At 36.1% G+C, this 16,088-nt stretch overlaps 2 protein-coding genes and 2 pseudogenes across 6 annotated transcripts; 2 read left to right on the top strand and 2 right to left on the bottom strand.

Moving 5' to 3' along the window:
• Positions 1–1,134: 1,134 nt before the first annotated feature.
• Positions 1,135–5,770, top strand: LOC125221624 (uncharacterized). Of its 4 annotated transcripts, none has more exons than XM_089062903.1 (6): positions 1,135–1,461; positions 1,541–1,978; positions 2,261–2,381; positions 3,457–3,571; positions 4,095–5,147; positions 5,234–5,770. In XM_089062903.1, exons 2-6 carry the CDS (start codon positions 1,813–1,815, stop codon positions 5,468–5,470), a joined length of 1,692 nt encoding a protein of 563 aa, XP_088919029.1. In that variant the 5' UTR covers positions 1,135–1,461; positions 1,541–1,812; the 3' UTR covers positions 5,471–5,770. The 4 variants fall into 4 exon arrangements, with proteins under 4 accessions (XP_088919029.1, XP_047979750.1, XP_088919030.1 ...); XM_048123793.2 differs by having other exon boundaries at positions 1,649–1,978; XM_089062904.1 differs by having other exon boundaries at positions 1,135–1,437.
• A 395-nt stretch (positions 5,771–6,165) lies between these two features.
• Positions 6,166–7,811, bottom strand: LOC125221625 (clathrin light chain 2-like; annotated as a pseudogene). The gene is made up of 3 exons (XR_016134572.1): positions 7,466–7,811; positions 6,855–7,006; positions 6,166–6,593 (listed from the first exon to the last, which is right to left on the bottom strand). The product of XR_016134572.1 is annotated as a clathrin light chain 2-like (transcript).
• Positions 7,812–8,019: 208 nt separating this feature from the next.
• LOC125222741 (pleckstrin homology domain-containing protein 1 pseudogene) lies at positions 8,020–8,946 on the top strand (annotated as a pseudogene).
• Positions 8,947–9,015: 69 nt separating this feature from the next.
• Positions 9,016–13,072, bottom strand: LOC125222740 (3-hydroxyacyl-CoA dehydrogenase family protein). Its single transcript, XM_048125516.2, has 6 exons — positions 12,927–13,072; positions 12,250–12,319; positions 11,906–12,077; positions 11,316–11,537; positions 10,636–10,748; positions 9,016–9,550 (listed from the first exon to the last, which is right to left on the bottom strand). Exons 2-6 carry the CDS (start codon positions 12,288–12,290, stop codon positions 9,211–9,213), a joined length of 888 nt encoding a protein of 295 aa, XP_047981473.1. The 5' UTR covers positions 12,291–12,319; positions 12,927–13,072; the 3' UTR covers positions 9,016–9,210.
• Positions 13,073–16,088: the final 3,016 nt, after the last annotated feature.

A 16,088-nucleotide genomic window follows, 5' to 3' on the forward strand; every position in this document is an offset into this window, starting at 1 on the left:
ATTATCTCCGCCTTTGAAATAGCTTCGCGTAGGTACCTTGTACGCCTCAATTGGCACTCGGATGAAGAAGTTATGGCCATTATGATAGTACAAGGTCGCACAAAGTTCGCAGCCTTCATCAAATGGCCATAACTTCTTCATCCGAGTTCCGATTGAGGCGTACAAGGTACTCACGCGAAGCTATTTCAAAGGCGAAGATAATGATAGTAAGATAAAAGAATTTGGACATTGTCTTAATAGGAAACGAACAGTTTGAATCAGACCGGAAAACCTGACATGGGAAAATGACAACCAACAATAAAGTTCGTGACATTACACGAACTTTTTAAAGTTCGTGGGAAAAACCGGAATTCATGGAAAGTTGGTGACTTTAAAAGCAGTTACCCCTTTAAATTTTAACAAAATTATATAAATATTATTTTATATTAAATTTAAATTTAATATAATCACAATTTTATAATAAAATTAAAATTTTAAATTTTTTAATAATTGAAAAATTCACACACATTAATTATTCATATTTCATTCCATTCTATTTCTATATTAATTTGTAGTTATCAAACATAGGAATGAAATCAATTAAGGAATAATAATTCCATTCTTTTTGCCTTCCTTATAGTTACCTTCATTCCATTCTCATTTCTATTTCATTTCCTTCTCATTCCATTTCATCATATAAGTAGGGCCTGATTGATTAAGATTGATTGTCAAATTAATTTTGTGTGACTAACATTATTTTGTTCAATTATGAATGTAATCCAATTACCAATATGTACAGATTGTAGACCTTCCACATCAGATAAATTATTGTCCAGTTATGTGACCGTTGTAATTGGATTATTCTCATTTAATTCAAGACCTTAGTCAATATGGTTTTATCAATTGTTCTTCAGTGACTAATGACTATGTACCGAAATTAGATTACACATCCATAAATTTAAAATAGAACTCATCCAAAAGCTAGAATAATGTAACAGATAAAAATAATGAAAAAAGATCCCTTAAATGGGCTTATCCCAAATCACAAATTGAGTGTGGTGATGGACCACCAAATTTAGTAAACTTCATAATTTAATATCGATATATATATATATATATATATATATATATATATATATATATATATATGAAAAAAGGGAAGAAATAGCTTCACCGGATTCCTTTCTCTTCAGCTGAAGCTGAAGAAATTCGATAATCAATACCGGTGGGGAGTATAAATTGAAAGAAAACCCCAATTTTCCCATTCGGTCCTCCATTTTTCCACGAATTGCACCCTCTGCCACTCTCTTCTCGATCTCATTCAAATCGCCCCTCTCCTTTTCTCTCACTCACCCACCGTTTGGTTGCAGACCAAATACCATCACATATTTTGCTTTTTCTCCAATTTTCCGGTGATCTGAGATCTATCTTCGCTTAATCACTGCTGCTGTGGCCGTTGTACGTCCAGAGATCCTTCTCGCGGTACACACACACACACACACTCTCTGCATTCAAAACGCTTGCTGACATACATGTTTGTTTCTGCATTTTCTCTCTCTAGGTTTTAGCGGTGGCTTTTGGTGTATCAATGCTCAAATTTATGCTCATTTATGGCGAATTTTGGAATGCGGACTTATTTTGAGTTGCTTTTTGGTGCAAATTGCTCCAGGTGGTCGAGGTTGCTCGTCGATCTGCCAGTTTTGTTCCTGAAGATTAAGCGTTTTTGAGCTAGAGAGGAGCTAGGGTTTTCGAATTCGTGGATTGTGGAATGTGAATGGGAAGATTAGGGTTTAACCTAACCATAATCGTCTTGTATTTAACTTGTTTTTTGGGATGAACCGGAGTTTTAGGGCTCCCGAAAGGGGGCAACTGGGGAGCCTGAGGTTAAGGGATCATAAAGATGATGAGTTGGCGTTGTTTCGGGAAATGCGGAAGCGCGAGAAGGAAAGGAACGATCTTCTTCTTCTTCAAAACGACGACGAGTTTGATGCTCCACTTGGTAATTTGAAATGAAATTTCGAATTTGTTTCTTTTTACTCAATAATTAAGTGTTTTCTTCTATGGTTTTGTTGGGGCTCGATGCAGGTTGGATGTTTCTTGATTACTTTCCCAATTTAAATGTTTACTCACACTATGTGGTGGTTTTTCTTCTTATATATTTATCTTAATGACTTCTGTGATGGCATGTGAGAGTCGTTTTACTCTTCTACTCTTCTTCCAGTTCCGCAATTGGCTTTTTAATTTAAGATTTTTGAAAAAAATCACCCACATGTCTTTGCAGGACCAAGAAGTGGTAGTTCTCCAATATTTAATATAACATCTGGTACCACTGGGCCGCCAGTCCGGAAGAGCGGTGCTGATGATTTTCTCAATTCAGACAATGACAAAAATGATTATGATTGGTAATTGGAACTTAATTCTTGCATGTAACTCTACTTTGTACTTCTTTTGATCTACTGATGAATGCCTTAATAGTATAGTATTTAAAAAAGAAGACTTGTCTTTGCTGGTAATTTACAAGCTACGGTGTATTGATTATCAGCCTATGAAGGTGAAGTCTTAAGTTACTCATATGAAAAGGCTTAAAAACTTAAGCTGAACTCTTAGTAGTTAGAGCTCAAGGAATGCACTGTGTACATAATGGTAATGAGGATTATTTTTACATTAAGATAATGAGAGCCAAGTGTAACATAAGACTTCAGCATCTTAGGGTGATCTCCTATGAAGTAGTTGTAGCTCAAGGAATGCACTATGTACATACCATTTCTTCAGGTATTTCTAATGTGATAATTTTGAATGCTGTTACTATCCTTGTTGCTTTTGTTAATTATTGTGTGTTCTTGCTTTGAATTTATGATATATTTGCAACCCATTAGTTTTTTCATTAGTAAATACTCCATTAAATAATATATGGTGGTGCATATATTGTGATAATACACAATGAAGAAGCCCAATGTAGCTCAGTAATGATAGATGTTCATGTTAGATATTAACCAATGATGATAGATTATCGTATGCTGGTTTTGCCCTTGTGCAGATAATTGTTCTGCTAGAATTGTAACCACTGTAAACTTAGATAACCATTCTCTAGTTTTGCTCCCGCATGTACTAGTTCTCTGGTGAGATTACAGAAAAGTCTGGAATAGTCTGACAATGGTTACTACAGAATCAAGTCCTTTTTTTTGGCTCGTCTGTTTTTCTTATATTGGGAGTAGTTTCTGTTGTGGTTGTCTACCAAGATGAATGTGCTAATACTTGAAGTTCTTAGCATATTGGAAATGATTTAGCATCTTTTGGAATAACTCACATTTTACTCTAAACCGGAACTCGAAGTGTGGTTTTCTTAAAGCTATGTCTACTACTACTGCTGGTGTTTAATTGGATTTCTGTTTAGATTTCCATGAGATTATTCTTCAAAACTTCTGTATCTGAATCCCCTCCATCTTTTATATTTACTATAATTGTGTGTGTTTTCAGGCTTTTAACACCTCCGGGCACCCCACTCTTTCCTTCGCTAGAAATGGAAGGACAAAAAACTGTCATGAGCCATCTGGGCACTCCAAAAGCTCGCCCTACTGGTCTCAAGTCTAGAGTAAGTTAATTTTGATTTTTGATTCTGTGCTACAAGCCTACAACAACCATTTAAACGGGTGTAGTATGATTATGCTACAGTAAGTACAGAAAACTTTTAAGTGACTTCACCCAGTCTGGGCTGAAATATGCGACGCCCCTCTGTCCCAAATATTTAGTCTTACATTTAGTTTTGGCCTTTTTGTGATGTTCCATTATTTGGTATCTTTTTCATAGTCATACAAAATGCCCTCATGTTTCCTGAATATTAATGTCGACTACTCATTTACCTTAAATAGTAATTCTTAATTTATGTGAGAGGCCACAGTGAATCAAAAAATATCCGATGGAGGCAGCAATTAATCAGAGCGTCATTAACCTCTGCTGTATGGGCATGTCTTGGACCAGTTGAGTGGAAATATATATAGCATAGTATTTCAAACTTTCAACATTTATTTCTGTGCCAACCTCCTTAGCTTGTTCTTATGTGATCATATACATTTACAAATACGAACTCTTTATCCAATTTATTTATCTGACTGAAGCTAGCCAGTGTACAATCGGAGCCTGCTGCTAGGAGCAATTTATCATCTAGACAGCAAGTCTCATCTCCTGGGTTGAATACTTCAACTGGAGGACTTCGCCGGCCTACTTCTTCTGGTGGTCCTGGGTCAAGACCTGCAACACCAACTGGTCGTCCAACTGTGAGCTCAGTGTCTAGATCCACCTTGACCTCAACATCGAATAAGCATTCACTGACTGCATCAGTTAAATCTACCGCCAATGCCACATCTAAAGTAATGTCAACCACAACATCAAAACCTTCAAGATCTTCTACGCCCACTTCTCGCCCCACGTTGTCTTCAGCAAAGCCCGTAGGTCCTTCAAGATCGTCCACCCCGACAGCCAGGTCTTCTGTAAGATCCTCAACACCGACAAGCAGAGCCTCCATACCAGCATCTAAGTCGACATCCAGAGCCTCGACTCCTACTCGTAGACCAACAGCATCCACTGCTACAAAAACACCTGCTGTTTCATCTAAATCCCCAACGATCTCTTCAGTTGCGAAGCCAATTCCTAATGCCTCAAAGAATCCCATGCAAGCACGGTCAGATTCACCTACAGTGAGACCTAAACCGTGGAAGCCTTCAGAGATGCCTGGATTTTCACTTGATGCTCCACCAAATCTGAGAACATCTCTGTCCGACAGGCCTCCTTCAGCCACAAGAGGTAGACCTGGTGCACTAAGTTCTCGGTCATCATCTATTGAACCCACTTTAAATGGAAGGATTAGAAGACAATCTTGTTCTCCTGCAAGAGGCCGACCCCCTAATGGCGTGAATCATAATAGTGGAAGCTCTGTGCCTGTTCCTGCTTCACGTCGGTTGCATGCTAAGGCTAATGACAATGTGAGCCCTGCTCTGGTCGGAACTAAAATGGTTGAAAGGATGATAAATATGCGGAAGCTAGCTCCTCCCAAGCAAGACGATAAACATTCTCCCCACAGCAACTTATCTGGAAAGTCCTCATCACCAGACAGTGCTGGGTTCGGAAGAACACTTTCAAAGAAATCCTTAGATATGGCCATAAGACATATGGTAATATGATTATTCATCATCACAAAGTGATCCTTGGCATAATTTTGTCAGCATACTAGACTTAATATATGTGTTGCCTCGTGCAGGATATAAGACGGACTATTCCAGGCAATTTGCGGCCTCTTATGACCAACATCCCTGCATCCTCAATGTATAGTGTGAGATCGGGGGCAAACAGAAGGACAACCACCATCTCTGATTCTCCACTTGCGACAAGCAGTAACTGCAGTTCTGAGTTGAGTGTCAACAACGGAGGTGAAGCAGATGAGGATGTGAGCAGTGACAAGTGTCTCCGCTCTCCAGGTAGCTTACGGGGCAGGTGATGATGATACATATGTTTTGTTGTAGACACTCACTTACTACTGAACAACTACTGGCAAGCATGAGTAACAACTGAGACATAACCCTCTTCTCCTGAAAGACAAAAGAAAAAAGAAAAAAGCTGAAGAGCTGTCTTATATGTTGGTGTAAATTTCAACTATGCTTCATGAGTAGTATCCTGTATTAATCTGTATCAGCTGCTTCCACACGCACTGCACTGTCCTTCAGTTTGTTGTTTGTTGGCTAATCGAATGTAACACCTATTATTAAACCCCTAATTTGTTCAAAGCTAATTTGAAAAATGTCTGTCAACATCTTGATTCATGTTAAACTGCAGTAGTTTCAGTTGTTTATAGCAGAAGGGGCTTATGAGTTATGAATACTAAACTGCAGAATATGGTCACTTGTGCTAGCAAATTATAGTAATAAGTGATGATGCTGAAAACGCCCTTTAAACTGGACCACATTATCTCTGTTTCTTCACTCGTCTTTGTTGGATCAAAGGCCACTAGTCTTGTTTTAATGTGGCACATGTAGCTGATGTGTGTTATCTCCTGCCATCGAGCTTCAAATCGCTATTAGCAAGTGGTACATAGTTGGACGAGTAAGGTTTACAGCTATGCTATGTCGTTTTTTCCTTTTTCGTTTGATATTACTACTTGGCAGCAACAGATTCTTGAATAATGCGAAGAAATGATTTACTCAAAAGACATTTTTGAATCTTTTATGTAAGCTGTCCAAATGTAACACCAATTGAAAAGTTGTACTTGTAGAGAGAGCTACAAGACTCATATATCTAGCAACAAATCCTTTAACATGGTATAGACTATATAACTATGCAGCGGCCACAGGCTCTTTGGTGATGATGGGCACAGTAGGAGACTGGTTGAGGTGGGGAGGGGTGTTTTGTTTGAGCTTCAGGAGTAGCTGTCGCATTCTGGATAAATCAGTGGGTTTCCCAGGCTTAGGTCCTTGAACCACCACAACCGACGCCTTCTTCTCCTGCTCGGTCTTTCCTTTCCTCCTCTCTATTGTAACAACTTCCTTAGGTATCAGTTCTGCTATAGATTTCCAATAATCCTTGTCAGCTTCAGCATGGAATTTCTCTAGCTTAGCAACAAGTACCTGATAGAAAAACAAGAATCACTCAATCATCGAATTCTTGATTTTTGAACTTTGATAGGAAGCTTCTACGAATAACTACATCAACCAAGCATCAACTTTTCACAATGATCTACTATTGTTGCCATTCTATAAGATGCCAATCAGATGCAGCATGAATACAGACTAGAACAAGGAAACACACTTGTTTAAACAAATGACATTCGATGCATCATACGTACGTAGAAGTAAAACAAGGTAAACTAACACGATTCTGTAATGTACCTGCTCCTTCTCCCGGTTGGCCACTCTGTTGGTTTCTGAGGTAATTTGCCCCTCTGTGAAATTCAACCTTGTACTCATCAGCTTCAACTATGACTTGGCTCAACAATTCCTTCTCTCTCTTCTCCTTCTCCTCTAACCGAATTGTGTTTTGTCTGTTAACCACATAAACAATTAAAAAAAACAAATGAGAACTTCGACTGCGTGTTTCAGCAGCAATGGTTTATAAAATGCTGACATATCTGGTGAAATAATCCGTTCATTTCCAAGATTAGGTACTAGTCGAATGCCAATAGTAATTATTAAAATTAACAATACAACCAACTAATTAAATTTGACAGATTATATTGTCAACCAGAATTAACAAAATGTTATCTCCCATAACATTCAAAGAAATGATTTTTTCCCTAATAATTAATTTCAAATCACAAGAACATTTACACGAACAATGTTCGATTCTTCTGTTCCCCAATAAGGATTTCACCCAAACAATTGAAAATCCAATCAACTGCGGAAGAATTGCATAAACATAATAATAAAACCTAAATTTACTCTGCAAAACCCTAACGAACATAAAACCTTCATTTCGCTGATCAGAAAAAAAAATGCTTTACCTTCTCCATTCACGGAGCGCATAACTCTCCTCGAGCGGAAGAATCGGACCGTTTTCATTGGTTTCCGACGAGAAATACGTCGGATCAATGAATTCTCCGCCGGAGACGTAGATCGGCGTGGGGGACTCGGCGACGGTGGAATCAAAGTTGGAAAAGGAGTAGCCGTCGTCAAACGAGGCGGCTACCGGCGAGTTGGCACCGAATTGATCGAGCGAGTCGGTGAAGGGAGACGACATTGATGATAATCTGTTTCAGAGATCTTCAGTTCTGATTAAAAACGGTTTGTAGGCACCCCATTTCAAATATTACTCGTCTGATTAGTTTACATGGTAAGTTGAACTAATGCTATTCACAAAAATTCTTCACTTTTTATTTTCCTAATCAAAGTCTTAGAAATTTATATTTTGTTTTGTGACAAATTTTTTTTCTGAAATTCGATTTTTTGTTTGATTGTTCTATTTGTAGATGAAATAAAAATAAATTATTTTATTCAAACCACATTTTTTAAAAGTAGTTTTCTTTTTTTTTTTTTTCCCAATCCGTTTTTTTAATTAACATTTTGAATAACAAAATGAATAAAAAAATTATGTAATTTAATATTGAGAAATGGCAAATGTACATAAATTATAGTGTGAAAAAATTTATCATAAATTTTCCATATCATTTTTTGTTATTGCTATTCAATAATACTTATTCCGTCCCTGAAAAATATGAACTATTTCCTAATTGTTCACCCTTAAAATTTATGAACTTTGTAATAACGACACATTACTCCTACGTATCATTGTCGAAACAAATATTACTTTTTAGGGATGGAGGGAATACTATAACTAATAAAACTACATTGCATTTTACTTTTTAAAATTTCTTTGTTACGTACATTTAGGAAAAAATGATTTTGTTGCATGGTATGCATTATTTGATTGAAAAGTTCCGAAATCCAAACTACTTATACCAATAATATAACCACCTAAAAAGCAAACCCCAACAAACTCCTTTCTCTACCATCGCCTCATCTCCACCACCAAACCCCCGAATCTGCATCAATGTTGAGCCTGTGGCGAGTGGCGATGAGCACCAGCGAGGCCAACGGCGACGAATACGACGGCATCAAGTTTTGGGGCGTGGCAGAGCGCGCCGGGTGGCTCACGAAGCAGGGCGAATACATCAAAACCTGGCGGCGCCGATGGTTCATCCTGAAGCAGGGGAAACTGTTCTGGTTCAAGGAATCGAACGTGACACGCGCCTCCCGCCCCCGCGGCATCATCCCCTTGGGTGATCGCCTGACTGTGAAGGGCGCTGAGGACGTGCTCAATCGCCAATTCACCTTCCAATTGTCCACTCGGAATGAAACCATGTATTTCATCGCGGATACGGACAAGGAGAAGGAGGATTGGATCAATTCCATCGGGCGATCCATTGTTCAGAACTCAAGGTCGGTTACCGATGACGAGATCCTTGATTATGATAGCCGGAAATAGAATCAATGAAGTAGCACCTATTTTGATTTACGGATATGTTCCGAGATTGATCTGTGTGATATACATTGCTTTCTCACCAGCATATTTCCATATATATTATTGCAAAACACATATTCAGTTCACACACAATTATCCTATAAAGCTTTAAGCAGAAGAAAGAAACACAATGGACAATGCCTATTATTGATACTACACTTGATCACAACAGTCAACAGATGGCATAGCTGAGATCCCTAGTGTTGCACACAGCCTGAGACGAACTCCTCAGATTTTACTGTAATTGTATACGCCGACACCCTTCTTTCTACCAAGGCGACCGGCATCAACGTACTGCACGAGCAATGGGCATGGCAGATACTTACTATCCCCTAAGCCGGCATGCAGGACTTTCATTATTGACAAGCAAACATCGAGTCCAATATGATCAGCGAGTTCCAAGGGACCCATTGGATGGTTTGTTCCCAGCTTCATTCCTGCATCAATGTCCTCCTTCGTTGCCACACCAGTATACAGTGCATAAAAAGCTTCATTTATCATTGGCATCAAAACCCGATTTACAATGAAGCCGGAGAAATCCTGGGAACAAACAATCTTCTTGCCAAACCTGCAATACAGCCCACTATTCAATGTATATTGTACACACAGAAAAAACAATGTTGAGCCATGAACCTCACTGAATGAAGTGAAAGGCGAGAAGAGGAACATGAATTTATTTCTTGATTTTTACCACTAAGATAAGACTATAGAATTGTCTCTCCTACGATTTGTATGTTTGTGCAATGAATGAACATATGGAATATGAATTCATTTCTTGATTTTTACCAGTTACCACTAAGACGATTAACTGACATGTCGAACAAAAATTTGCTTTCTAGCCGAGTTTTAGAATATAGTTTTAATACCCAACTACAGCATTACCTGCACAGTTACATAAATCATAATAGTACCAACAAAAATCAACCCTACCACCAACCCCTACAAGGGTTCTAACCAAAGGCCTAATCATATGATTAGCTTTATAAATCAACCCTACCACCAACCCCTACAAGTGTATAGTACAAACAAATTATACCCACCTTAATGAATCATAATTGCCCTTAAATGATAATATAAAAATTACCTACTTTTCATGCAGAAAGACATAATTGCCCTTACATGATTTTTTTTATTAAAATATATACTAAATTCACCCAACCCCTGTCACCCCACCCCCATTGTCTTCGTCTCACCCCAACTCTACGCCCTCTCATCATTTAGCATCCCTGGAATATGTATTGCAATTCTTTTTTATCTTTATACAACTTGCAAACATTACACACTAACAATGTTGTACAAGCAGGTAATCTTACATGCTAGCTCATGTGCTGTGTGAGTGTGTAAACGTGCATTACCTAAAATTGGCCTAATGCATGCCTACACCCTAAAGGGTAAAATGATAAGAGCAGGTATTATTATACAGAGTATGTATTTTTAGTTAATTGCTCTCTTTGATAAAGTTGATCGGGTTTACCATTTACTTAGCAGTAAACTGCTATATACAAGGCTCTCCTTATATTTTTCCTGCTTAGCTGTTAGCAATACAGTATCATGCTACTAAAGTTCATTGCAACTAGATAATATGATTGTAAAATTTCGCGTGCACATGTAGTAAAGCCAAATTTTTTTATCCATTTTTATTTTCTAACCCACCTCTCTGCCAACGATTTTGTGGCATTGAACGTATCATCTGATGTACTAGCTCCTCGAATAATCTCAACTAGCTTCATAACAGGGGGAGGATTCATAAAATGCATGCCTATAACCTGCAGACAAAAGTACTTAATTAGAGCAGTTTTTGTTGATAGGTGGACAACAAACAGTTAATGCAAATACATAGGTTATTATACATAAACAAGTAAAAGTGAAGCCAATCTGAAGTTGAATATGAAGAAAGAAAAAAAAAACTATATATCTAAGAACAATCAAATGTATGGATAATCACCTCTATGAAAAGAATAATCAAAAAGTCCTGTCTAGTCTTTCATATATTATATGAGGACTAGAAAAGAACCTTTTGGAGTATTTTTCATACTACTATATTTTATAGCCTTTGCCTCTCAAATCAGTACATTACCAACCGGTGTTACAAAAGTTGTTCTAGTGCATAGCGTATTTTGCAGCATTAGTTGGTAAAGATGCAGTATCAAATGGGAAATTACTGGTACGCCACTGCCCACACAATTAAAATTATTGTAGAAGGGATGCTTAAAAAAAATATAATGCTAATTCATAAATAGTAGTATTATTAACAATAAGGCTGCAATCATCAACCACAACTGAACAACTAAATCAATTAAGTGGTCATATTTATTAAAGATTGGATGTGTAACCTGGCTAGGTCGGCTGGTCACAGAAGCTAATCTAGTAATCGAGATTGAGCTGGTGTTTGATGCCAAGATAGAAGAACTTTTAACAATGTTGTCCAATTGAACAAACAACTTTTTTTTCACATCCTCCGACTCCATAATGGCCTCAATTACCATATCTGCAGAGTGAAAATCCTCCAAATTTGATGTACACCTCAAGTTCCTTATCGCTTCAGTACCTTTTTCCTGTAGGTAATCGACTTAGAAAACCAACTCACAGTTCGTGTAGAACATATAAACTTTTCCAAAATGGATAGAGGAATGAATAGAACTGATCATATAAAAATAAGAAAATAAAAGGATTCCCTGAAATAGTTTGTTTGAAAAATTCCCAATCAAAGCTGAAATAAACGTTCCTCACTAACCAAGTTCCCCTCTTAGATGAAAGGTTAAGAACTACAATGGTAGCTAAGGAAATCAAGAAAACTTTCTCAACCGGCATTGACAACACATGGATTGCTTTAGTGCAAAAACAGTCAGGAACCTGCAACGCGTAGTAATTATGAACCAGAAAATCAAACATTAGTTACACCAAATGAGCATGATGAGAAAACCTTGGTGAGATTGCCTTTGAGGACTAGGTTTTCAATTCTTGATGAGATAGATTTGCGCGCTTTTGAGAGAGCCATAGAGTCAGCATCATGAAGCCAGACCTCACAGCCATTCACTGCAGCAAGCTGTGCGATTCCCGAACCCATTTGGCCACATCCCACCACACCAATACACCTGGAGCAGACATATCTCATAATAACATAGTGTTACCTAAAATCTTACTTTACTTAAAAAAAACACAGGTGATATAATAACTAACAATATCAATCAAACAAAAGATTGACAATTCAGAGAGGAATTCTACCAAATAAATACTCCATAAAATCACTTAAAACATGATACTAACATTTTAACATCTTCGAGTGGGAGACCTGGTTGGCTCAACATCTATATCCTTGTAGCCTTTATTCCTCAATCTGAAATTTCATTTCATGATGAGTATCAGTATAATACTTAGCGGGGAATTAAACAATACAAGTTGTTATAACCAAGTGTCGTATGCCTAATTCACTTCATAAGAAAACTAAATCAATTGGCATCATAATTCACCACCGCCGGCCGTTGCATCGCCGAACGGCCTCGCAGTTGGGCAGCTCATTCCCCGTGATCTCAAAGCCCTCTATCGATTGCGAGACGCCAAATTGACGCCGAAAACCTAGTAAAAACTCGATCACAAAAACACGCGAGCAGAGTATTCTACTGCGATAATTCTCCATAGAATTACTTCGTGGTCCGATCTAAACTACAAATTGGAGTTACAGTTTGATACTCAATGAGTAGGACTTTTGAACATGACCAAAATTCCCGGTATATTGACTGGAATTTGCAGAAAATCTGTTATAGTTGGCGAACATATCTATATGTAAACCTCTAATCTCCTCATTCCTTCATCTGCTGGCGCCTCTACAGCGATAACTACATCCTCATCGCATTACGCTCCAGTTACAAGAACAAAAATACGTGCGCATATAACAATTCCAAAAGAATAAGGGATAGAGAAGAAGGGTGAAATAACTTGCTTACCTCAACTCAAGCTGATCTCAAACAAAAATTGAATACAATCTCATCCAAATCAGATCAGTTACCATATTGTTTAAAATACTTCTGTAGGTAGGCGGCCTTTGTTTTTTATTCGAGTAATTATTAAATTTGGTATGAGTTGCGTATAGAATAAACTAATATAGGTTCCTAAATTATACGTATATCTTTACTAAATTTGCAGAGATAATAAAAATGCGTAAACGCGTGTTTAAAGTTAAACATCCGTTTTTAATACTCTATGACAAGAGTTTGTAGGTAACTTTAAAGTCAAATTGGGTATCCACGGATATCCAACCCAAAAATTTCGGATATCCAAAAACAGCTATCCAATTTTTAATCCAAAATTCCAATCGAATACTCTTAAAGTGGGACGAAGAAAGTATAAATATGATAATTCAATAAAATGACTGACATTCCAAATATAAAAAATGTAAATAAACTCTAACGTGTAAGTATATAGTAGAGAATGTATTATTATTTTTAAATTTATAATAATAATTAATTTTTGGATAAATTTTTACGAGGTTATAATTTATGATAAAAAAATAGAAAAAAATTAAATATATGTAGAATATTCTTTTGAATTTTAGCTTGAGTTAGGGGTTAGTCCAATGATTGAACTAAAATTATTATCTACTACTCCCTCCGTCCGCCATTAGGAGTCCCATTCATGGGCGGCATGAGTTTTAAGAAATGATATGAAAAGTGGATGGAAAAAAGTTAGTGGAATAGAGGTTCCACTTGTATATATTAATTTTAAATGAAATGTGAGTAGAATGAGTTAGTGGAAGGTGAGACCCTATTACCATTTATGGTAAAAGTGAACCGGGACTCTTATTCGCGGACGGACTAAAATAAAAAAAACGGGACTCTTATTCGCGGACGGGGGGAGTATGATATTTATTGTAAATTGTGTTTAGATTTATCGTAAATGGTGAGTTGGCATGACTATATGAGGAATAAACAAGGATAGAGAGTTTTTAGGACATTGTGTGATTTTATCTATTTGAATCTTATCTATAGAGAGTTGGCCGGTTTCGGTTCTTACCGGATCGGTTGACCAGTTTTAGTTTTTTGTAAATCTTGGAATTGGAACCAGAGCCGGTTCAGAACTGGCCGATTAAGAATCGGTCAGTTCTGGTTCGAAACCGGAACCGATGTGTAATTTTAATCCGAATTTATTTATAATTTTAAATATTTTAATATTAAAAAAATAATAATCCAACATCTTGAAATATAACAAAATAATACCTAAAAATTCAAATAAAAAAAATTTACAAACCAACAATGCAATTAATATTCATTTCGTTAAGTGATGGTAAGAGTAATGCCAAGTGTACTATTTTGTAAAGAATCATCAAACGAAATAACAAATAGTATGCCGGACATGTTTATATTGGCAATTTTTTTTAATAAAAAAGGAGCTCTAAAATTTAGCAATTTTTTTTTTTCTAAAAGGAGTTTTAAAATTGAATTCCAATTTCCTTTTTTTCGGGTGAACAAATATTCAATAAAATTTTCGATACTAATTGATCTTGTTGTGACTTTTTGGTTTAAAACGGAACAATTAATACATTATTCACAAACATGTTAAAATCGTGTATGTTAAATGAATTATTACATCAAATTTGTTATAAAATTAAATTTCTATCAATATGAAATGATATGTATTTGTATAAGCTCTTTCCGAAATGAAAAACAAACTTATAATGTTCTACTCATAATAGTTAGTTCATCAAAATTGGATTGGAGAGATAACTGTAGATTCAAAGCATCACGGTTTAAACACTTTAAATTCTTCACAAAATAAAGTTCGCAAATTTAACAAGGTTTAAATATAAAAATCACTGAATAGTTCAACTTATTTCATTTTAATTCAATATTAATTCAATTAAGTTAGATTTATTAGTAAATTAAATTATAAAACACAATAAAATTGAATTCTAATCCGATTCCCGATTAAGAATCGATCGGTTCCGGTTAGATTCAGAACCAATTTTTTTAAAAACATGAAACCGGTTTTCCAGTTCTCGGTTCCTCAATTAACCGGGCAGTTCTGATTCCGGTTCCTGTTAACCAAGAACCCTAGAACCGTTTAAGCACCCCTACTATACTTAGCCCATAACATGTTTTATAAGTTTTTTATACTTAACTAAAATGTATTTTGCATACCTTTTTTTTTATAAATCGAAAAAAGGCTCGAGTTTTATTTTCAAATATATAAATTTTAATTATAAGTTAGTCATGCTCCAATTTACATACACTAGTATCACACTCGTGCTATGCACAACCCATTTTATTTTCTTCAAAATATGAAACATTCTATTTAAAATTGAGGAAAATTGAGGAATATGGATTGTTATTGAGCTATCATTTTTATTTTTGTTGGCATGAATATGTTCAAACATAGTATGAAACTGTTGGCTACAATAATTTCCACTTTTGTTGGCATGAATATGTTCAACATATGAAACTATCGGCAATATAATGCACAATAATTTCCACACCTATATTATAAACAGTCGGCCAAGGTGCATAAATTCAATAACAAAAATCAATTTAAATTGAATTATATAATACTCTCTCCTTCCCAAGTTATTTGAATCATATTCCTTTTTGATATGTCCCAAATTACTTGAGTCATTTCCTTTTTAGACTAGAAACAAAACATCTAATCTCACATATTTTATTCTTTGTTTTACTTTACTCTTTTTTTTCTTTTGCTTTTTCTCATCTACTTTATTTAACCCACTAAACACAATTTTCTTAAATCTCGTGCCAAAAAGAAACGCCTCAAATAACGTGGGACGGAGGGAGTACTACTTATTATTTAATTCAAATGGCAATCATGTAAATATTCCCAAAGCCCTTTTATATGTATAGATTTATGGTTTATGATTTCGTATAATGATATATTTTTCATTTTATAAAATTATTTCACAATATAAAATCAGTATGAAGAAAATAAAATGAGTCGTGCGTCGCACGAGTGTTATACTAGTTTATTGCAGAAGGGACGCTTAAAAAGAACACTGATGCTAATTCATTAAAAGTGAGGTACTCCCTCCGTCCGCGAATAGGAGTCCCGTTTTTCCATTTTGGTCCGTCCGCGAATAGGAGTCCCTGTTCATAATTACCATAAAT

The sequence above is a fragment of the Salvia hispanica genome, chromosome 1, assembly GCF_029641045.1.
Source record: "Salvia hispanica isolate PSC_SH4W2 chromosome 1, Shi_PSC_v1, whole genome shotgun sequence".
In the NCBI taxonomy this organism is placed as follows: domain Eukaryota; kingdom Viridiplantae; phylum Streptophyta; class Magnoliopsida; order Lamiales; family Lamiaceae; genus Salvia; species Salvia hispanica.